Source organism: Petromyzon marinus, unplaced genomic scaffold (assembly GCF_048934315.1).
Source record: "Petromyzon marinus isolate PM22_M1 ecotype Great Lakes invasive population unplaced genomic scaffold, UKy_Petmar_22M1.pri1.0 PM_Scaffold_14, whole genome shotgun sequence".
NCBI lineage: Eukaryota > Metazoa > Chordata > Hyperoartia > Petromyzontiformes > Petromyzontidae > Petromyzon > Petromyzon marinus.
The window spans coordinates 1494673-1517809 of NW_027423102.1; the positions used below are offsets into that span (position 1 = coordinate 1494673).

The 23137-nt window shown below is 49.8% G+C and overlaps 1 protein-coding gene across 3 annotated transcripts; it reads right to left on the minus strand.

The window, feature by feature from the left end:
- Window positions 1–1084: 1084 nt before the first annotated feature.
- Window positions 1085–7386, minus strand: LOC142922679 (U3 small nucleolar ribonucleoprotein IMP4-like). Of its 3 annotated transcripts, XR_012940229.1 has the most exons (7): window positions 7290–7386; window positions 6721–6986; window positions 5887–5993; window positions 4506–4629; window positions 3875–3970; window positions 2968–3038; window positions 1085–2534 (listed from the first exon to the last, which is right to left on the minus strand). XR_012940229.1 is itself a non-coding variant. In XM_076063510.1 (6 exons), the coding sequence occupies exons 3-6, from the start codon at window positions 5932–5934 to the stop codon at window positions 2460–2462; spliced, it is 318 nt and encodes a 105-aa protein (XP_075919625.1). In that variant the 5' UTR covers window positions 5935–5993; window positions 6906–6986; window positions 7290–7386; the 3' UTR covers window positions 1085–2459. The 3 variants fall into 3 exon arrangements, 2 of the variants coding, with proteins under 2 accessions (XP_075919625.1, XP_075919624.1); XM_076063510.1 differs by lacking the exon at window positions 3875–3970 and having other exon boundaries at window positions 6906–6986; XM_076063509.1 differs by lacking the exon at window positions 3875–3970.
- Window positions 7387–23137: the final 15751 nt, after the last annotated feature.

Below are 23137 nucleotides of genomic sequence, written 5' to 3' on the forward strand. Positions count from 1 at the left end.
GGCGAGGGATGGTCTTTTTTGTTGAACAATCAATAAAGCTACGGTGTTGTACTGTGCCCGTATCCGTGTACGGTACTGTGCACTAAAGGAAGAAAAATGGAGCGGCTGAACCTCACTGCCTCCTTACCGGAGGCTGTAAACATCAAGTGACCTGAAAACTGCGATGGGACGTGAAAGACAACATGGAGAGACAAGAGGGCGCCACGTGTGTTCTTCCATGGCAGCAGCAGCATCATCGCAGGCAATGAGGTTCAAATGGGCACAGGAACTTTGAGGTGGACCCACGAGTGTTTGAGCCACAGCGGCGTGCAATCGGCGACCTCTATACGCTTGGCGCAATCCGCACCGTCATTTCACGGAGCCCTTGTCCACTCGACGAGTGCGACGACGCCGTCCCACCGTCATTCGGCGCCTCGTGGTGACATCACAACAGCAAAGCGACAGGTGTTGTTTATTCATTTCTTGAGGCAATTCGAGGGCCCGGTTACATCGCGTTGTGATACACGCACACACCGTCAACATATACTACACCGGTTATAAAAAAAAAGCAGGGGATAGAAAGGTGGGGGAGCGGACCCGACCACAGGTATTGTTTAAAAGACGTCAAGCGGACCGGGGGTTTTAAATGCAAGTCCATGCGGACACCAACATCCGAACGATTGTACCAATAAATCCTGAACCTTCTGGAAGATTTCAGCTCCCGCTGGTTTGGATCAGGGTGATGTTGGGGCAAATTCCATTAATTGGGAAAGGTGGCAATCTTGTGGGAATGTCCTCGCCAGAGAAGAAACTTGTCGCTTCCATGTTTTATTTTCATCCGACGTCCCATTAGCGAGATCCAGAGCGTGACGGACTCATATGGAGTCGGCCTCCTGTAATTTTTCTGGTCTCATTCTCACCACAGGTGAAGGCAGAGCCACACATCAACGTGCCAATGGGGCCACGGTTGAAGTGGTGGGGCCACGGTTGAAGTGGCGGTGGCCACGGGTCATGTGGCCTCTATGTATTTTCCATGTTGAAGGCCGATTGCCCCAAACATTGCCCGTCATATGCAGTGTCACTGAATAACGTGTGAAACATACTGTAGCATATACAAAATTGTATTTTCTTCATACATTAAATACAATAAACACAATAAACATGAAATGCGTATAGGACATTTATAACTCTCTCAATGACCAAACTTGTATTTTATGAACACACTTATACGAGCAAAATATGACAAGTGTTCCAGATTTCAGTTTCAATTGAGACTGAAATCCGGAATCATTACCCCCTACTGACAGACTAATAATACCCGCTCGCAGGCCAAGTGCTGATTCACCTTGGGGCCTCGCCTGGTATAGAGGTCGTGGGTTAAATCCCGACGCCTGTATATCTGGAGTTTGCATGTTCTCCCCGTGACCGCGTGGATTTTTCTCTGGGTCCTTCGGTTTTTCCCTCCACATTTAGAAACATGCGTTTAAAAGTATTTGGCTGCTATATATTTCTGCGTGACAAGCCACTTTATAGCGCTTTCATTTGTGGCCCGGTCGTTCCTGAAAGAGAGCTATACAGCTGAGTGGGCCTTACCTGGTAAAATAAAAAGAGATTAGTTTTGTTAGTTTATTTTGTGCCACAGGGGGACAGCTACAGGGGGGGGGGGGGGTGCCCATTAAAATGGTCGAGATGAGATGCAACTTAAGGCGCTTGTGACTTCCCAAAAATATTATTTATGGCAGGTTTTCACATCTAAACATCCCGGGTGGCATTGAAGCCAAGAGCTCCCACCCTAGGTGAGTAGCTACGAGAGCGGTGCTGTGCACGGCGACACGCCACTTTCTCCATCTGCCTGACTTGGTATTTTCTTTTTTGTTACTTAAATAAATGTTAATGTTTCGTTTTGTGTACGCGTGTATGTACACCGTTTGGGGAGCGGTGGTGCAGCAGTTAGCGCACTACGAACTCAGCCATCTGAGTACGTGGTGTGGGGTGTGTATAACATCGCAAAACTGGGGAGGACAAAGGCAGCCAGACGTGGGGCTGGCCACACAACCACTTCTGTGCCATGCCGGCCATCATAGGTGCTACCCGTTAACAGCACTTGCCCCAGCAATCTGTCAACGGCGATACGGAGTACCTTTGTCTTTTTGTGCAATTGTGTGCTTCTGTGTGCGACGCATGCGACGATGTGCATGTTTGTGTTTGATAAATGTACATCCGCAATGTGTGTGTGACGCGTATAATGCGCGTGTGTGACGAGGGTTGGAACAGCGATTCACGCACTGCCCTATCCACGCGGCGACCTCTCCTCAACGTCTCGAGCCTCGGCGGAGAGCGCCGCGAGGTTCGACTCCAACTCCGGCTTTCCAGGGACAAACCCCCCCCCCAATGCCCCTCCCCCCAGGCCCATGGGGGGGGGGGGGAAGTCGCTCCCCTCCCTCACTCCACGCTCAGGAACTTCCTCTTCTTCGCCGTGTTCATGTACGGTCGCCAAGGCCACTCCACCTCGGCGGTGGCCGCGTTGTCCAGCGTGCCCAGTTTAATCTCATAGACTGCGCGACACACAAAAGCAAAGATCCCCCCCATGCAGCCTTTAACAGACGGCGTGGGAAAAGCGCTGTTCGTGTGTTAGCATGTAGGAAAGCCAGCACGGCACACCAAGGGGTGGGTGTGGGTGGCCAGCATTACGTCCGATCATCTTTGAATTTACACATCGCATCCGGGGTGGGGGAATGCGAGTCGGGTCACGGTACAGCGAATGCGACCAGAGCAGCGACCCCACCGACTCAAGTTCCGATCCGCTCTGCAAGTCACCCGCGGGCCACCTAGCCCGAGGCTAGACTCTTACATTCAGCCCATCATCCTCTCAGGGGTCGATAAAATTTACAACCACTTCGTAGGGAAGTCCACAAGGAATGTGGAATTTCCACCGCCTCTGCAGGGGTGTAAAGTGGAGACGAGTAACAATGTGTCAGGCAGACTTACGCTCCATCTCGAATCACGGTCCCACCTCCTTCGACTCGATGTCCTTGCCGTCGCGCTTGTAGACGTTGTGCCTGTTGGGAGGGAGGAAGGGGGGCACAGAAGTCACGGGAGGGGTCGCGGCAAGTCACACGGACGGCGCTGGACTCTCATTACGTGTCCTCGCAGACGTTTGCCAGTTAGAGGCCAGCGGCCACCCTGTTTAAAACTGCGGATGCATTAGCAAATGAACAACATTACGCGCCTTCAGCTTCAGAGATGGCGTTAAATAAAAACTCTGTGCTGTTGCTCGAAAACTAAAGTAAAACGAAACTATTTTTATTTTACCACTGAGCTATGTAGCTCTTTTTCACATAAAAATGTATAGCAGCAAAATACTCGAAATTCAAGTTTCTAAATGTGTAGGGAAAAACCCGGAGGACCCGGAGAAAAATCAAAGTGACCAGGAGGAGAACATGCAAACTCCGAATATACAGGCGGACACACAGCACCTGGCCCAAAAGTCTGCTCACTCTTTCCCATTCCGAGACATCTGCAAGTTGCCGGGTGGTAGGTGTCACGTTCACCGCTGAATCTCGGTACGCGCGAGCGGCTCGGCGTTAATTTTATTTATAGAGGCGTAGCGCTGCTGTTTTTAAAAGGCGTTGCCCTCACCGCAGAGAACCGTAGTGACACGACCGGCACTCTATGGAACAAAACTGTGCCACACGCCCTCCCGCATAGTCTTATGGGAGCAAAAGGTATGTCTTCAGGTCAGAAGACGTACTTGAGTTTTTCTTACGGTTCCGTTTCGACGACGTACATGTACATCATGGAAATGAGAAAGGGTTATAGCCTATACGAGGGATCTTTGTGCTTTGGGGATGGGGGAGGAAGATGTGGGTGAGACTGGCACGGTGCCCGCACGCACCCTCTTTCCGAGTCGCGACGTGAAGTTGTGCATCACGAGGTGTTGGAATGCCTCGGACATCATGTCCACGTCCGGATGTCGTGCCGCATCACCACGCTCGAGAGTGTCAAGTACACCGTGGCATCGTACCACGTGTCACATGAACAGCATGCCGGAAAGTTAGACACACTACAGGTGTCACACAGACTGTACTGGAGAGTTAAACAGACTGCCCTTCCATCTGCGGCATCATACCACATCACACCACATACACAGTTAAAACACCACAATTCCATGTCTGCAGCGTCATACTACACACCGCACATCGTACGCACAGCTAAATACACCTCCATCCCCGTCTGTTGCACCGCATCACACACGTCACACCATGCATCACACCGGGGAGCGGGAGCGGAGTGGCTATCTCATTACACTACAAATCCGGTGACCTGACTTCGATTTCCGGTGTGTCCAAGCATCGACAGTGGGGAGACAAAAGGGGCCAGATGCGGTAATGACCACACCACCCACCCCGCCGTGTGCCCTGCCGGCCTTCGTAGGTCGCTCGACAAACAGCATTTGCCCTGACAGCCTGTTAAAGGCTACACGGGGGAGCTTTGTCGACTGCGGTGCGTGCGCGTGCCTGGCATACCGCGGTGCTCATGCAGGACGATGAAGTCGTTGACGGCGTTGGCGCAGCACGCCCACACCAGCGCCTGCAGCTTGTGGCCTCCGTGGTTCATCGGCTGAGCGTTCGGCAGGATCAGCTTCATCTCCTGCGGTGGTGGTGGGAGGGTGGTGGTGGTGTGGTAACATGACAGCAAGCGGTCACACGCCGAGTCCGCTCTTCCCACCGGCGTCCGTCCCGGCCACGCTGCTTTCGCCCCCCCCACTTCCCCGCCCCCCCACTGTATCCGACTCGGGTTGTGTTGTTTGTTTTTTCCATTGCGGAAGCCGAGCCGAGCCGTGCCGGTATACGGGGTCGCCAAACCCCGTGTTGGCACAACTGGGATGCACCATTGGAAAAACTTTACTATTTTTATTTTACCAGGTAAGGCCCACTGAGCTATGCAGCTCTTTTCCAGAAGCGACCTGGCCACAAATCATAGCTCAACTAAGTGGCTTATCGCCATGTGGAAATTTATAGCAGCCAAATACTCTTAAACGGACGTTGATTCTAAATGCGGAGGGAAAAACCGGAGGACCTGGAGAGAAATCCACGCGACTCCTCGGAAAGAGGCACGCAACTCCAAATATACAGCAGGCATCAGGGTCAGGATTGAACCTGCGACCTCCTGTATACCAGGTGAGGGAGTTAACATCTCGCCACAGTGGCGCCCCCAATGGTACATCTTTCCGTGACCACCGACCGTGCGTAGTGCTACAGTAGATACATTTTCGATGAATGGAAGGGATCGGTCATCGCGAAAAGGCGGACTGAATCGCGAGGAATGAAGTTGACAAAAGCTGCATGCACCAAACCAAAGTGTCCAACGCTCCACCACTTACGACCCCCCCCCCCCCCACACAGCCTCCACCTTTCATCAACAACCAGATTTCTTCTGGTTAACTCAACGGATGCGAGTTGTCTCACACTGCACAAGCCCGATGATTGGTCGACACGACTCGTGTGAGGTGCAAGGAACTGATTCTAAAGCCGATAGAGAACACGTGTGTGTGTGCGGTAATTTAGCAGTTAGCATGCTGCCCCACAAACCTAGTGACCCGAGGTTTATTTCCGTTCATGGCCAACACCAGTGGCGATTATCTGAACTGGTCCTGGGCCTCCCCTAGATCAACTCAGCCTCAAACGAGTACCTAGTGCGGTGTTTAAACATCATTACCAGAGAGATAAAGGTGGCCAGTTGTGGTGCTAGCCACCTACACCCTCGCAAACAGCACCTGTCCCAAAAACCTGTTAAGGCTATATGGGGGACCTCTGTCTTTGCGCGCTTGTACACATGCAATACACGAGGACCCACATTCCTCGTGTGACCCCAAACCCTGTAGCCCCTGTGACCCCGTGCCCGCACCTTGATGAACTGCTTGAGGGAGCTGGGGTCGCGTGAGGTCGTCGCCATGATGTGTGGGTCCTTCACGCCGGCTCAGCGGTACTCGTCATCCATGTGGCTGCTCACTCCTACTGACACGGGGGGGGGGGGGTGGATAGAAAGAGGTGGTAGATGGGGCAGGGGGGACGGAGAGGGTAGGTTATCATTTGCCATACTTCACCGTGCAGGTGAGTGAAGGTGTGTGTGTGGGTGGATGGATGGAAGGAGCGACCAGGAATGGTTGAGAATATCACTCTGCAGTGATCGCGTTGATTTTGTGTAGCGAGCTGAGCAATAATGAGACCTGGATGAGTCCCAATTGCAAGAGTGGGTGGGTGATATGGCAGGTGAGTGGGTAAATTGAGTAAAATGATGAGTGAGTGAATGAGTGCGTCAGTGCATGTTAAACCTCTTTGTTACAGCACGTAGCCAACCGTGGTAATCGGAAGTGTGACAAACTAACCACAAAAAGTAGTTCTCAAGAAATGAGTTTGTCAATCTAGACGATGATTTAAAAGTGCAAAGCTCCAGTGGCTTCCTAATATTGTAAGGAAGACCGCTCCAGAAGGAAGACTGCTCCAGAAGCACACGTTATGTGGTGACCACGGCCTTCATTTGACATTCCACAAAAATTTACGCCAGCCATCACACACACACGGCCGACTCTTTTTCCACGTTCACGCCACGGGATTTTTCAAAGTCCACTTGGGAAGCAATCGCCGTGCAGTATTTACGGTCAACGCAACTGCGGCATTAAACCCATTAAACCGGTGGGGGGGGGGGGGGTTGAGGGCCCGCCGTTCTCGAACCGCGAACCTCCGCGGCAAAACACGGTGCCACCGCTTGGCAGGAAGGACCGACGGCGAGCCGGGGATGCGCGCCGACTCGGCGTGTCTAGTGGGCGGAGACGCGCGACGCTTATCCCTCTGCCTCGGGAGTCTCGCGGGAAGGAAGAGAGAGAGAGATGCGAGGAGACGTGATGGTGAGGGATGTGAGATCACCCTCCCCTCCCTGGTCGAACTCCACGGCCTTCTGGAGTTCAAGCGCCTCCCACCGCAGGTCTGTAGGCAGCACCAGGTTTTCTTCGGTGACGACGTCAGGGGGACAGGGGGCAGTGGGTGGGGGGCGGGCAGGGGAGAATTAACAAGGAAGAAAAATCATGCGCACGCATGGATTCATTCGGAAACGCTTTCCAACGCGCGGTTGTCTTCTCGCCTGTATTGTCAGACCGTCTTGTCCCATCTTAGTCCGTCTTGCGTGTCTCATTGTCTCTAGATCCGTCTCTAGTCTGTCTTGCGTGTCTCAACGTCTCTAGTCTGTCTCGCTGTCTCTCGTCTGTCTTGTCGTCGCGAGCCCATCTCTAGATCCGTCTCGCCACCCGTTACCATCGAGCGCCCTCTTGAGCTGCGCCTTCTCCTCTACGAGGACCTTCTTGGCCTCCTGCGCCTTGCGGTAGAGGTACTCGCCGTGCAGTTGCGCCTCCTCAGCTGCACCACCAAACAAAGACAAAGATCCCCCATGTAGCCTTCGACAGGACTGTCGGGTGCAAGTGCTGTTAACGAGCAGCACCTTTGATACACGAAGGGGGGTAGGTGGCCAGCACCACATCCGGCCGCCTTAATTTCCCCAGTGGCGATGTTTAGACAACGCACCAGGTACTCATTTGAGGCTGAGTTGACCAAGGGGAGGCCCAGGAACGGAATCGTCACCAGTGTTGGCCGTGAGCGGGAATTGAACTCGGGTTGCTGGGTTAGTAGTGCAGCGTAGTGCTAATCGCGAGACGACCATAAACAACAACCGCCATTCGCCACGAAGTGGTGGAGATGTCACCACGGCGCTCGTGCCAGGCTACGTGCAGGTTAAGGCCACATGAAGCGTCGAACGCCCGCTGGCAGCAGGAGGTCACAGACAGACAGACCCAGGTTGCCATTGGTTGCTTGACTGAGATGACTGGCCGATGCACCACCTGTGCCCCCTACTGTGCTACACTACCGCTCCAACCTACACAAACTCTCTTGGGCTATACTCTTTGGTTCTTTCGGTAAAGTCACATAGGCATAAAATATAAAATAAATTAAATCACGACGTTTCGGGCACAACACAAGCGTCCATCATCAGGTGGGACAAACCACAGCAAGAAACAATTGCCGACGTGGGCAAAAGAGCTGCTGTAAACAAGAGACTATATAGGTAAGAGAAGGGGGGAGGATCAGGGAGGAGAGATAGAGAGGGGGGGTATGAGGGGAGTGCTGAAGAGAGCGGGGCTGGGAGTGGGAAGCTTAAGAAATTAGAGATGCGGAAAGTTAAGGCAACACCATAAAGCAGTTAAGGTTTTACCTGGTTAATAACATTCTTCCAATGATTACTCAATTTGTATCCATCTTCTCGGTTGAAGTTATGTCTGTGTTTATATATCTGGATGGCTTGATGAACAAACCTTTGATAGTAGCCCGAAGGTTTGCAGAGCGGCACCACGATACTCCTAGCGACGTCGTTGATTAATGTCTGTAATTAATATCGATGGTGAATCTCTGTAATTAATATCGATGATTCGATTCCACGAGAACAGATTCCACAAGAATCGATTCCACAACTATTTTAGTAAAGCGAAGTACGCGATTCGATTCAAACGTGTTCGTTCCGGTCTCATCAGAATCGGTATTGATTCTGTGCTGGAGGAATCCAATGAGCTATAAAGCTCTTTGATCAAAGATGTGCCAGTAGGGGGCACGGGGTCATAACGTCACAACAAACAATACAAAAACGATAGGAGTGCAAAGGGAATGGTAGCAAACCACTAAAAATAGATGAAATAAACCATATAAGTTCATACTCTTTGGTTCTTTCGGTAAGAAGTCTCGCTCTCCGTTCCACCCACTACAACTGGCGTCAGAAGTAGCCAAATAGTAAGATGAATCGCTATAATGGAGACGCGAAGAAAAACTCGTACCAGGGCTCCAGTGGAAGAGGAGGACGACTCAACACCACTGGGGTTGGCAGCCCCGGAAGGGGGAGGAGAAGCGACGACGGCCGAGCTGCTCACTGCCCGGCCGCCCGGCGGCTCACCACCGTCGGAGAGGGCGCTTCAGGTGGCTCACTCCCGCCTCGCCCAACTCCTGCACGCGGCGGCATCCATCCTCGACGAAATACATCGCGGGTTATAACCACAACAAATATAATCACAATCACTGCGACCATAATCGCCGTAACCACAAATATAATCATAACCACCAGCTACATAACCACAAGTATAAACACTACTGCCACAAATATAACCATAACCACCACAACCATAACAACCAACATAACCACCACAACAACCACAATGATGCTGATACACTCTCACACCATGTGGGTCCCCTTGTCTCCTTGTGTCTCCCTGTGGGTGAGTGGATGGGTTGGCGAGAGAGTCGGTGGGTTGGCAAGAGAGTCGGTGGGTTGGTGAGAGAGTGGGTGGGTGGCAGAGTGAGTGACCGGTGGCGGAGTGAGTGACCGGTGGCAGTGGGTGACCGGTGACTAAGTGGGTGGGTGGCAGTGGGTGACCGGTGACCAAGTGGGTGGGTGGCAGTGGGTGACCGGTGACGAAGTGGGTGAGAGAGTGGGTGGCTGAGTGGGTGGCCGAGTGGGTGGCTGAGTGAATTGGTGAGTGGATGAGTGCCAGAGTGGGTGGGTGAATGGCTGAGTGGGTGGGTGAGAATCAGTATGTTTTTGCTGGAGGAATCCGATGAGCTATGAAGCTCTTTTTCATAGATGCCCAGAGAGTGGCTGAGTGGGTGGCTGAGTGAGTGTCGGTGGGTGTGAGTGGGAATGAAATCTAACCTGCACCTCTGCATTGCAAATCCAGCGAGCTAACGCCCTGCGTGTGGTGGGGTAAAGTGTGGGCATGGCCACTTTGCTCCAACACGTCCGGACCAGCGTGGAAGAGTAGACCAAATACCTCTATATAGCGGCCTCTAGTGGATGCCTTTTCCAGCAGCAGGCGATTCGCATCCACAACAAACCCGTCCCTCCAGGGATAAAAACACACGGCAGTCTGGGAGTGCCTCTCATCAGCTATGGCTCAACACGAGGGCCACTCTGGGGCCGGTTTCCACCGTCAGCGCCTCATCAGCAGCAGCAGCAGGGCCGGGCTCTGCTTGAAGCAGCGCCGTGAACTCAGCAGGCGTCTAGGACGTGACGGCTGTGGGCCAGGCGCCTCCTCCTCTGTCTCCCCCCACCACCGCCGCCACTGCTGATGTGTGCACACCGCGCGAGGTTCTCACCTTCAGGCTGAGTCGACGTAGAGGAGGCCCAGCGAGCCGCCGCTTCAGAAGCTTTCGCGAGCCACTGACGGTGGCCGTGAGCGGGAAACCAAATCAGCCGCTCGCCACCCACAATCCACAGCGCGCGCCGCCTCCACTCGCCCCCTGCCTGACTGTAAGTAGCAGCGGGGGGAGGGGGGTGGGCAATGGGGGCGTGAGGGGGGGGGGTTTGAGGGGGAGCATGGGCGGGGGTTGCCAGGGGGGGCAAGGGGGGTCGCGAGGGGGGGGATGCTTGGGGGGGGGGTTGTGAAGGGGGAGGGGCAGGGGGGAAAAGAGGGAGCATGGGGGAGGAGCTTAGGTGAGGGGGAGGAGCTAATGGCTATTACACCACGCCGCGTCTCGCGCCACGTGCTTCCCCTGGCAGTTTGGCCGTTAGGCGTGGAACCGAGCTGTGGGTGAGTGGTGGCGGTGGTGGTGTGAGTCTTTCTATGTGAGTCTGTGTGTGAGTCTCTCTAAGTGAGTCTCTGTGTGAGTCTGTGTACGTGTGTGTGGGTCTGTGTGAGTCTGTGTGTAGCAGTGACCCGGTCTCAAATGAGTACCTGGTGCGATGCGTAAACATCGCCACTGGGGAGACAAAGGCGGTCGGGCGTGGTGCTAACCACCCACCCCTTCGTTTACCGTGCCGGCCTTCATACGTACTGCTTGCTAACAGCACTTGCCCCTACAGCCTGTTAAGGCTCTATGAGGATCGTTGTCTTTGGTGTCCTGTATTAGCATGAGGAGGAGTGGTGGTGTTAATGTTGGTGGTATTAGTGGTGGTGGTGTTAGTGATGGTGGTGTTAGTGGTGGTGGTTGTTCGAGGTATTGTTGCTGGTGTTAGTGATGGTGGTGTTGGTGGTATTAGTGGTGGTCGTGTTAGTGATGGTGGTATTATTGGTGGTATTATTGGTGGTAGTGGTGGTGGTGTTAGTGGTAGTGGTGTTGGTGGTGGTGGTGGAGTTGATGTTGGTGGTGGTGTTTTTAGGGTTCGTAGTGTTAGTGGTGGTGTTAGGAGTGGTGTTAGTGCTGGTGTTAGTTGTGGTGTTAGTTGAGGGGAGCGGTAGTGTAGCGGTTAACGTGCTGCGCTACAAACCTGGCGACCCGGGTTCGATTTCCGCTCACGGCCAACACCAGCAACGATTATCTGAACCGGTCCTGGGCCTCCCCTAGGTAGACTCAGCCTCAAATGAATACCTGGTACGATGTGTAAACATCGCCGCTAGGGAGACAAAGGCGGCCAGGCGTGGTGTTAGCCACCCACCCCCTCGTGTGCCATGCCGACCTTTATAGGTGCTCGCTAGCAGAAATTGCCCCTACAGTATATTCAGGCTATACGGGGGATCTGTCTTTGTTAGTGGTGGTGGTGTTAGTAGTGGTGTTAGTGGTGGTGCTAGTGGTGGTGTTTGTCGCGGTGTTGCTGGTGTCCGAACAAAGGAGCGACGCTCACAACAACGACCTTTGACCTGGGCGGCTGAAATGTAGCACGTTGGCACAGTCATCTCAGTCAGTCAACTCTTGGCACCTGGGTCTGACCTGTGACCTGTCAGTGAGCCTTCAGCATTTCACGTGGTCTCAAAGTGCACCTGGCCTGGCATTTGCTGCTGCTTAGTGGCAAATGGCGGTCTTTGTTGTTTTTGTTGTGTTTCGTGTTGTGGGTGAGTGGTGAGGTTGTGAGTCTGTGATGATGATGTGAGTCCGTGTTGATGATGAGAGTCCGCATTGTGACATGACGCGTGTTTAGACATGAGTATTGTCGCACACCATCGGTTTTGTGTGACCCTCACCTGCGTCTCCCGCTCTCCACGCAGAGACCCGGACCGTGCGAGAAACGCAGTGAGCTCTGAGCACCCTACTCTGCAAGTTGCTGCCATGGAGGTACGTGTGGCTCTTCAACTCGTGTGGTAAAATATGGGTGGACGTGTGTTTTCCCCTCGACTTGTGCCTACCTGTCACCTACCTGTATACCTGGATGTGCTTCTCCTTGTCCGCCTGAGTATGTGTATGTCTATCAGAGTGTGTCTCCGAGATCCTGTTGGTGTGCCTGCCTGTCTACGCGTGAGCATTTACAGCACTATTATCTATCCACTGATGAATGAGAATGCCTTCCTCCCTGAGACCTTGCTACCCCTCAAATGCTGTGATGGAATAATCCGCCAAGCGCCGATTTTGTCGCACCATCTCTCTGGTGGCTCTCCTCTCCGATGTGTTTCCTTCCTTGGCTGCCGCTCCGTTATTATTCTTCACTATCAGCCATTGTTGTCCCTCCTTACCATGGCTCGTCATGCCCGATCCCCAATCACTCTTTAACAATTTGAACAATCCCTGCGTGTGACCTCAAAATCCACGCATCTTTCATTGTTAATCCAAGCATGGCATCTGATATTGGCCAAATATTCCAATGCTGAGAAACGACAACATCTCGGCAGGACCCTCCTGATTGTGGAGCCCAGGATCTCAGAGATGCTGGCTCAGTGCTCGCCTTCTGCACTTGCTCCAACATCTTAATCAAGCCTATGTGGTGGACCTTTGTCTTTGTGTGTGTGTAGATGAGCCGAGCTGGAGAGGCTCGGAGTAACGACACGTCTTGCACCACGTGGAGTGCGCTGTCCTCAGACGGCACCGGCTCCATCTGTAGCAAATCGCCGAAAGGTAAGAACAGTAATGAGGGACGTCACAGTGGCCACGGTAAATAGTGGGACATCATGATGGCCATGTTGCATGGGGGACGTCACAGTGCCTTTGGTGTATGAGAGATTTTATGGTGATTGTATGGGTGATATCAAGATAGCAATGCTACATGGGGGACTTAATGGTAATCATGTTTTGATTTAAAGCTTTCGTGGCTGCAGGGATTCATATTCTTGGTTCTTTCGGTAAAATCACGTAGAAGGGCAACAATAAAATTATAAAAATATAAAACAATAAAAATCTCACGACGTTTCGACTGCAACACAAGTAATCATCATCAGGTGTGAAAACCACAGCAAGAACCACAGCAAGAAAAATTGAAATTTTCTTGCTGTGGTTTTCACACCTGATGATGATTGCTTGTGTTGCAGTTGAAACGTCGTGAGAATTGTATTATTTTATTATTTTATTGTTTCCCTTCTACGTGACTTTACCGAAAGAACCAAGAATATGGTAATCATGTTGCATTAGAGACTGCATCATGGTTGCCATGTTACATGGGGGACTTCATGGTGGCCATGTTGCATGGGGATAATTATCTGTGCTCTGGCCTCAGTACTGAAACAACATCAAACGCTTTCAGAATTGCTTCTGCGGCCATCTTGAATGCTCTTCCAATATTAGGAAACCACTGAAGCTATCCGCATTTAAATCATCAAGTTTGACAACTAATATCTATACTCATTCGCTCTTTCGGTAATGTCACCTAGGTAGAAATAAAATAAAACAAATCACGACGTTTCTATCGCAACACAATCAATCTTCATCAGGTGGAACAACCACAGCAATAATAAAATGCTGAAGTAGGTGAGAGAGCTGCTGTGGCAAGAGGTTATCGGTAAGAAAGGGGGGAGGAGCAAGCGGGGGAGAGAGAGGGGAGCTGCGTGAGCGCTAGGGGGAGAAGAAGTGAGGCTGGGGGTGGACGTAGGCGGAGGTAGAAGTGGTAAGCTGAGTATGGGACATGGTGGGAAAGTAAATCTGAAAAATCTACTAGTACCTGGCGCGTGTGATGGAAACAACCACAACCAGTTAAGGCTTTACCTAGTTAATAACATCCATCGAATGATTGCTCAATTTGTATCCATCTTCTCGGTTGAAGTTATGTCTATGTTTGTATATCTGGATGGCTTCATGAAAAAACCTTTGATAGTTACCTGAAGGTTTGCAGAGTACCTTGGTCTCGGAAAAAAACAATATCACGCGAGCCCACAGCGTTATAACAATGGTCAGACACGGCAGAGGTATTGGTTCTGCGATGTTTCAGATCTGCCTTGTGTTCGCTAACACGGTCCGCGACATGTCAATTCGTTTTCCCAATGTAACTGCTACCGCAGGTACAACTCAGTTTGTCGACTCCAGGATATTGCATGTCAGGATGGGATTAGATCACGGATTTTGTGTACTGTATTGAATCGGACTTTGATCTTGTGTTTGTTTAAGATTTTGGAAATATTTTTGGTAACACCTGCTATGTATGGTAAAGTGATGGTCTTGATAGGCGTCTCAGTGGATTGTTTCTACATGGTTGGAGAAACAGCTTTGCGAATAATGCTGTCCCAGTACCCATTCATCTTAAGAGTCTGGTGTACGTGTTCCAGTTCACTGGCTTGGTGGTGTTGGTTGCAAATGCAGTGGCCCTATGGTGTAGTGGTTTGATGAGGGAATTCTTCTGCGCCGGATGGTGGTGGGAATTAGGTTTTAGATAGGTCTCTTCTCAAACAAAACATCCAGGAATTAGTAGCTTACCATCATTCTCCACTTCCATGGTGAATTTGATGGATGGGTGTATGGAATTTATGTTGTTGAGAAATTGATTCAATGTTGGCAGGCCATGTGGCCAAATGACGAAAGTGTGATCTACGTATCTCTTCCACAAGGAAGGACGTTGGGTGCATGTCTGGATGACATCAGTTTCAAATTTCTCCATGAAAACATTCGCTATCACTGGTGATAAGGGGGGACCCATGTGGGTACCTTCATTTTGTTTGTAGAAAGTACCATTCCTGGTGAAGTAAGTGCTGGTTCAGCGTTTCTACTGCTGCATGCATTTTTTTTCCGCCTGAGGACGACCGCTTGTGTTGCGATCGAAACGTCGTCATTTATTTTATTTTATCCATATGTGACTTTACCGAAAAAAACAAAGAGGAAGTGTTAGTAAAGCAGTTCCTAACCAAAGTTGGTACATCAGCATTCAGTCCATGTTGGACCAAGTCTTCAATTATTGCTAAGGTGTCAGGTACAGGAACCTTGGTGAACAGAAAGACTACATCAAAGCTGACGAGCAAATCATCTGGGGACAGTGAAATGCCTTTGATTAGAGAGATAAAGTGAGCTGAGTTTCATACTGCTGAGGTAGTCTTGCCCGTGAATGGAAGCAAGGTCTCAGACAGAAATTGGGCCAGTTTGTAGGGAGGTGAGTTGATAGTGGAAATGATGGGTCGAAGTGGAGTATCTTCTTTATGGATTTTTGGAAGACCATATAATCTGGGTGGTCTATTAGCAGAAGGTTTTAGGGAGAACTGCTTGAATGGTTCGATTAGAGAAGTCGAATTGGTAATGATATTGTTTGTTTTTAAAGCCAGGCAGTTGGTCGGATCTTTGTTGATTTTGGTGTAATTGCTATCATTAAGAAGGTCCTGGATTATGTTGCTGAATGTGGTTTTATCCATGACGACAGTAGCATTGCCCTTGTTGGCTGAGAGGATGACTTTGTCCTCTCTATTTTTTAATTTGGTGAGTTCAGAGCGCTCGTCCTTGCTGATGTTATTAATAGGATTCTTAGCATTTTTAAAGATGGTGGCAATTTTAAATCTTGCCACGTCTGTCGGGATGTGTCCCAAGCCTTTGAGGGCCACATCTACCTGGGTTTTTATATCATCCACTGGGATGTGTTTGAGGGTGACAGCAAAATTCAGCCCTCTAGCTAGTACCGATTTTAGGCTATCGGAGATTGTGCTGTTACTCTGATTAATAGCAGTCTTTTTTATGTGTGGATCTGGTTTCTTTTTTGACAAGTTATTGAATTTAGCAATAAGGTTAACCTTGCATTTGGAAGACATTGTTGTGGCAGAAGAAGCAGTCATGTTATCTACAAGGTTCCAATCAGATGCGGACATTTTATCTGTTAATGTTAAGTGTGATTGTAGGAGACATTTGTCTAAATTATCAAGTTCAAGCCGGAGTAGTCTTATCCTCTCTGAGATTAGAGAAAGGCTAGCTCTGAATAAGATCCGTTTAGAGTTGGGTTAAGTGACAGAAGCAGATGTGAGTTTAAATGTGGTCGGTATTATCTTGTTGTCGTGGCATCTCTTCAGAAAGGTGAGTGACTCGATCATGTGAGCCTTCTTGTCTCGCAGTCTGTTAATGGTTCTAACAGATGTGTGGAACCTATTTGCGTGGTTAGTTTATTAACCTTCCCCCACACTAAATTTTGATTTAAAGCTTTCGTGACTGCAGTAATTCATATTCTTAGTTTTTTCGGTAAAGTCACGTTGAAGAGAAACAACAAAATAACAAAATATATATATAAAACAATAAAACATTCTCACGACGTTTCGACCATAACTCAAACGGTCATCATCAGGTGTGTCGGTTTGCATAAATTTATTTTGAAAACGGCATATTTATTTATTTATATGCCGTTTTCAAAATAAATTTATGCAAACCGACACACATGATGATGACCGTTTGAGTTATGGTCGAAACGTCGTGATAATTTTTTATTGTTTTATATATATTTTGTTATTTTGTTGTTTCTCTTCAACTTCCCCCACACTGTTGATTAGCACCATTGGCTACATGCGGTGCAAAAGAATTTCAACATACATAGCTGGGATTGGCAAAAACATCCCAATCCTGAAATATTTACTCTATAAATTGCTCAAAAGTTTGGTTCACACACCTGTTGTTGTTATTCTCCTCGTGCCTACAGAAATCCTGGCTCACTTTGGCCCTCACTTGACCGACCGCGAAAAGCTGGAGCTCGCAGCCATGCAAGAAGTGTGGTACTTTGCACTCGACAACAAACCCAAGGGATGCAACAGGCATGGATATGATGACGATGAACGTAATTACATTCTGGTGAGGCTCACCACAAAACTACAGCCTTGGGGGCGGTCACAGGGCCCAGAGATAGCGGGGTTTGTGGCTTCTTATTATTGCACCTGAATTACCAACCAGGGCACACACCAACGCGCTTCAAAATCAGAATGTTTAATCCCGAGTAAAGCCCTTTTAGATAAGAAGCAATTTTTCAAGGGAATCTTCGCCAGCAGACAGTATCAAAGCATTCGACAATTACACCCACTCACACACTTACTCACCCACCCCCAGACGCACTCACTTGCTGACTCACTCACTCATTCACCCACTCAATCACTCACCGACCCACTCGCCCACTCACCAATGCACTCACCCGCACACATCTGAATCAGAAGTTTATTTCCCGAGTAAAGCCCATTGAGCTCAGAAGCTCTTTTTAAGGGTGACTCAGCCAGCAGACATCTGAGCATTCCAAATTATGGTTAAAATAACTTCATAATTCCAAGCAAATGTTTTTGTTAAAATTACATTCTCACTTCTTAAACGTTGTGATTTTAACAATAGTCAGTTTAAATGATTGTACCTTTTGTTCAGTTCCGACATGATCACCTCCACTACCGCTATGAGGTGCTCAAGATGATTGGGGAAGGAGGTCAAGGCCAGGTGATCCAGTGCCTTGACCACAAGAGGAACACCCTGGTAGCTGTAAAGATCCTGGTGTCACCGTCGAGGTAAGACTTCAGAGACGTGCCATCACGAGGCCGACGTTGTTAAGTCCATTGCCGTGCAATGCGGTGGTGACACTCATGCTTCACAGCGAGAAGGGGGGCCTTGGTTCGGCTCCTGACTCGGGCACCATCGTGTGTGGAGTGTGTACCTTCTACCCCTGTTCTGCATCGGTTCCTTCTAGGTACTCTGGTTTTTCGTCTCTAAAGCTTAAAATACATACACACACAGTGTGAACTGGTATCGGCCAAAACATCCCATTGCTACAAGATTACCTCCACATTACAGTAAGTCATCATTTAATGCTGTAGATACATTCATGAAAAGTTCCGCGTTAAGCGAAAAAGCATTGAGCGAAAAGAATCCCTCCATAAATAATGTAACAATAAAGTTTGGCGAGATGAAATGTATGCATATACTGTGAGATGATGAGACCAATAACTGAGGCTATGCTATAGTAATAGGTTTTACCCTTTTAACTGGCACAAAAACTGACACCTTCTTTGGTTCTTTCGGTAATGTCACGTAGAATGAGTAAAATAATAAAATAATACAATAAAATTCTCACGACGTTTCGGCCACAATGCAAGCGGCCGTCTTCAGGTGAAAGTTACAGACCTGTCGGGACGACAGAGCTCAACACACCCGAGACGGCTTTTCTTAGAGCTTAGTCTCCACTGGTGTTGGACCAGAAGAGTGGAGACTAGGCTCTAAGAAAAGCCGTCTCGGGTGTGGACCAATCAAATTCAAGGACAGTGCATATTATTATTATCAGAGTTGTCTCTTTTGTTTGCATTTTGACTGCTTGTGTTGTGGTTATTGCAAACATGATGCCTTGAATAAAGGTGTCAGTTTTTGTGCCAGTTAAAAGGGTAAAACCTATTACTATATCTTGTTACTGGCAAAGGAGGTCTCATAATGAGGCTATGCTGTCACGTTACTTTTATCATTCCGAGTACTGTATCATACCGCTCAACAGTGCAGCTCAAAAAAGTATTTTGTTGTCGACTACTCACAAACCACGTCATGATGGGCTTATTCCGTGTTATAATGGGTGCGTATCTTGTTAGAATGTGCGTGTTCCATGTTGTAATGGTCGCGTTTCTTGTTACAACGGACACATTCTGCATTGTGTAAAAAGTGTTGAAGAACCACGTTATAACGAAAACGCGTTGTTTTAACGGGCGTTTGCATTTAGTTTTCCCGAATGACCAATCCGATTTGAATGGCTCTTCACCTTCAAATCCTATTGGGTACCCTACGCCAGCTCCTGCGCCCCGTATGGTACCAATGAGAGTCGAGAACGCTACTCTAGCTCACAATGCCGTTAGACCTGGTGAAAGTATAATTAATTATTAATTCTGAATAGCATTTGCCTCTGGGTGTCCCTTAAGCAAGTGTAAGTTATTAATTTGTGGACTTCCTCTGCGCAGCTCCAAGGAAGAAACATTGCAGAGGATGGAGCTCCAGATAGCTCTGGAACTTCAGAGTGAGGACAGCAATGAAGATTACAACGTCATCAAAGTCCTAAACAGCTTTGATTTCAGGGGACACCACTGCCTTGTCCTGGAGCTGTTGAAGTATGTACCGCGTGTTCCATCTCCCCCTCCCTCCGCTAATAGCGTGGTTAACTGATTAACTAAACAAACTTTTTTGTTTTCGTGGGAAAGTCCACTGACCTATTAGTTATTTTTTTGTAAGCGACCTGCCCACAAATGATAGCTTAACAAAGTAACTTATCACGTGGAAATGTACGGCAGCCAAATACTATGAATGCATGTCGATTCGAAATGTGGAGGGGAAAACCAGAGGACCTACAGAATAATCCACATGATCACAGGGAGAACATGCAAACTCCAAATGTACATGCGTCAGGTTCGGGATCAAACCCCACGACCTTACCAGGCGGAGTTGTTATCTTCTCCCCATGGATAACCCTCTACCACCTGCCAAAAATGCCAATGAAATCAAGTTGTCAAGTGGGCAAATGAGCCAACTAATTTGGTTCATCGACAAACCAACGACCTGAACCTACACTGAACTATGACTCTGAATATTGGTCGTGAACATGCACGAACAATATTAAGATTGTTGTTAGCAGAATCAGCACAGCATTTAAGGAGATGACACTGACACTGTGTTGGTGTTGTTTCTGCTTTTGTCTCTCTCACAGGGAGAGCCTTTATGATGTGATGAGAGAATCGGGGTTCCGGTTGGACATGGAAATGGTGAAAAGTTATACCAGGGGAATCCTCATGTTCCTGTCCCACATCTCTTCCAGGAACATAGTTCACGCTGACATCAAGCCAGTGAGTGGACACAGCATTCAGTATGATTTTGTTGCAGAGGCGTATTGTTAGTAGGGAATCGTTCCACGGAGAAAACCGGCCACATTAGTCACAAGGTCTATGTGTTCGCTGTTTCCATCTAACTGGAAGGAGGCAGGGTCATTGTACCCCTGGTGAAGATAATGCGGTATGAATTAAACTGTAGTGTAGAGTCGTGTCGGTATTGGGGACTCACCATAGACAAAACCGGCAACGTTGATCACAGCGTTGCCCCAGTCCTTCGGAGACAGAAACTGGAGCAAATAAAGACTATTTCCTAAGTGTGCCAAACGTGTATTTTGACCTGACAGCTGCCCGTTGTCGGCTTCCACACTGCGAATGGAAAACTTCCGAAGACAAACGCGCGGTGGATAGCGTCATGGAATACGCGAGCTCTCATGTGTAGCTTTTGGTCCGTAACCCGTTAAAGGGCACTCTTGCAGCTGTGAGCTCAATGCACTCTCCTGTCAGAGGAACCATGATCAGTTGTCAATAGAGCTGCCCTCCTTTACTTCGATGGTCCCTTAGAGTGCTTTGAACATGAGCCTCAAATCAAATCTCTTTTCTAGATGCAATTGAAAGGGGCAACCCCCAGTAATAGCTGTCAACAAACATCAAATGTTGCACTTGACTGACGCTCGTTGACGGCACTACGCCTCGTCTAGTTCCCCTGTTTAGCGTAGGTGGTGGTACGTGATCGTTCCACTGCTGGCTGAATGTTATCGGCATAACCTCTGCATTTGAATTCATTCTGCCCCTTCTCCTGCAGGAAAATGTTCTCATCAAGGACACCGTGACCGGCACTGTGAGGGTCACGGACTTTGGCACGAGCTTTTTTGTGGAAAGTCAACGTGAGTGACCTCTCCTGGGTGTGTGAGCGTCTGCGTGTGGGTGTTTGTCTGATTGTGTATATGTGTGAGTATCTGCGTGTCTGTACATGTGACTGTTCATGTGTGTGATGAGGATGCTGTTTAAGAAACAGTGAGTACACAAACACATATATGTGTTGTTCTTGTGATTGGTGTGCAGCTATGAATGTTGGTGGGACTCTGGAATACTCGGCTCCGGAGCTGCACTTGGGCTACAGCTTGACCTGTGGCGTAGACATGTGGGCGCTGGGTTGCACGGTGGCGGAGTTGGCGACGGGCAGGCAATTATTTCAGTCCGACAGTGACAAAGATTACCTCCCGCGCTGCATTGAGGTATTTCCCACTGGGCGTCCATCCGCTCGTGATGCCCCTCTCTTTCCTTGGAGTCGTGGGTTTTGGGGGTGGCAGGAGGGGAGGTGGCCACTTAGTGATCTGGCGAATAGCGGCCGTCGTATGTTGTGTATGAGTGTACACGTGTCCATCTTGTACGTGTGAGGGGAGCAGTAGTGTAGCGGTTAGCATGCGGCGCTCATGGCCCACACTAGTGATGATTATCTGAACCGGTCCTGGGCCTCCCTTAGTTAGACTCAGCCTTAAATGAGTACCTAGTGCAGTGTGTAAAATACCTGGGTCAATGTGGCCCACCACCCCCTGTCTCTGTGTGCCATAATGCTTGCCCTCAACAAGCGCTGCTGCTGTTGTTACGCTATACTAACATCACTTGCCCCTACAGTCAGCCGAGGATACACGGGTGACCTTTGTCTTTGTCTCAACCATGTGCAGATTCTGGGAATGCCTCCACGATACATGGTGAATTCAGCTCCCGACAGAAGGCAGTTTTTTGGTGAGTTAAAGGGTGGTGCGAGTGACGGACCGGATTCAGTTTTAAGAAGAGGCCTGCGGCTGTTGTTATTTTTTTGGTGGGAGGGGGGGGGGAATGGCCTCTTTTTATTTTAAATTCCTTGGGTGAGTGGGTGGGTAAGTCGGTGTGTGGGCAAGTAGGTTGTAGGGTAAGTGGGCGAATTGGTCAGTGGGTAAGCGGGTGGGCGGGTGAGTGGGAGGTGGTTCGGTGATTGGGTAGGTGAGTGAGTGATTGTGTAGGTGGAAGAGTGGGTGGGTGGGTGAGTAGGTTGATGGATGGGTCAGTAAGTGGGTAAGTAGGTGACGTGGTGGTTGGTGACTGCATCTGTCCCGCTGTGCATGGCTCCCGCAGACCGTCAAGGGAAGATGTTGTGCCCAGGCAAGAAAAGGGTACCGGGGAGCTTCCCACTTGAAAGTGTGCTCAAAAGCCACGACCCGGCGTTTGTGGAATTCGTCAGCTTCTGTCTGCGGTAAGACACACCCACCACCCCCTCCCAATGAGGATCCCCCCCCCCCTCCAATTGATCGGCGATCACTCTCCACCGATCGCCAGGAAAATGTGGAGCTGAGTGGGACTGCCGATGTGCAGTACCACCGGTGTCAAGATCGCCCTCTGTGGAGGATGGGGAGGTCCGTGCAAGATGCTGCTGGCCAATGCGATGCTCGGGGCATTTTTAGTCTACTGGGCATCAGAGGATTGCCACTGTTCCTGCTGCTTCCGCTGCTGCCGTGCATTCCTGACCTTGTAGGAGAAGGGAAGCAACTTCAATGCTCTCACCACGCTTCTCTCACTACGTGTGGCGCGTGTGTCTCCCACGCGTCTCTCAACAGATGGGTTCCGGATTCTCGTATGACGCCAGCGCAGGCGCTGGATCACAGCTGGCTCCGGACCGCGGCCACCAGCACCACCAGCAATGCCACCACCACTGCTACTCCTGGCCGTGTCCAGTGCTTTGGAGCTGCTGAACGACGGTAACCCACATTCTGCTGACCAATTTTCAAGGCAGTCCATAGAGAGGTGTGGGGCCCAGGGCAAGTCACAACTCCCACATGGAGAAAGTGGCCCAAGTATGGGCATCAAACCCAGGTCCCTCTTTGGCTGTGAGTTCCAGCCCTGCCGCCCACAAACTAACACACGGAGAGTTCAAATCTCACCTGTATATTCGGTTATATACGGATGTATTTTTATAATTGCTTTCTGGGTGAGGACAAATAATGAAGTGGCCATATCTTTGCCATGTAGGTAACCCTTCATCCACTGTGACATCGCCAGCTCCCCCCCTCCCCCCCGATGGTGGGGGAGGGGATGGCTGCGATCTCTGCTGTAGCAGTAAGTTGGAACAATGTCGTGCGCATATCTTCACAGAGCGGAGCCGGCGCTGCCCCCATTCTCTTTGCTCGCCTGGGCCTCTGATTGGAGGCTGAAGGTTGTGGAGGAAGA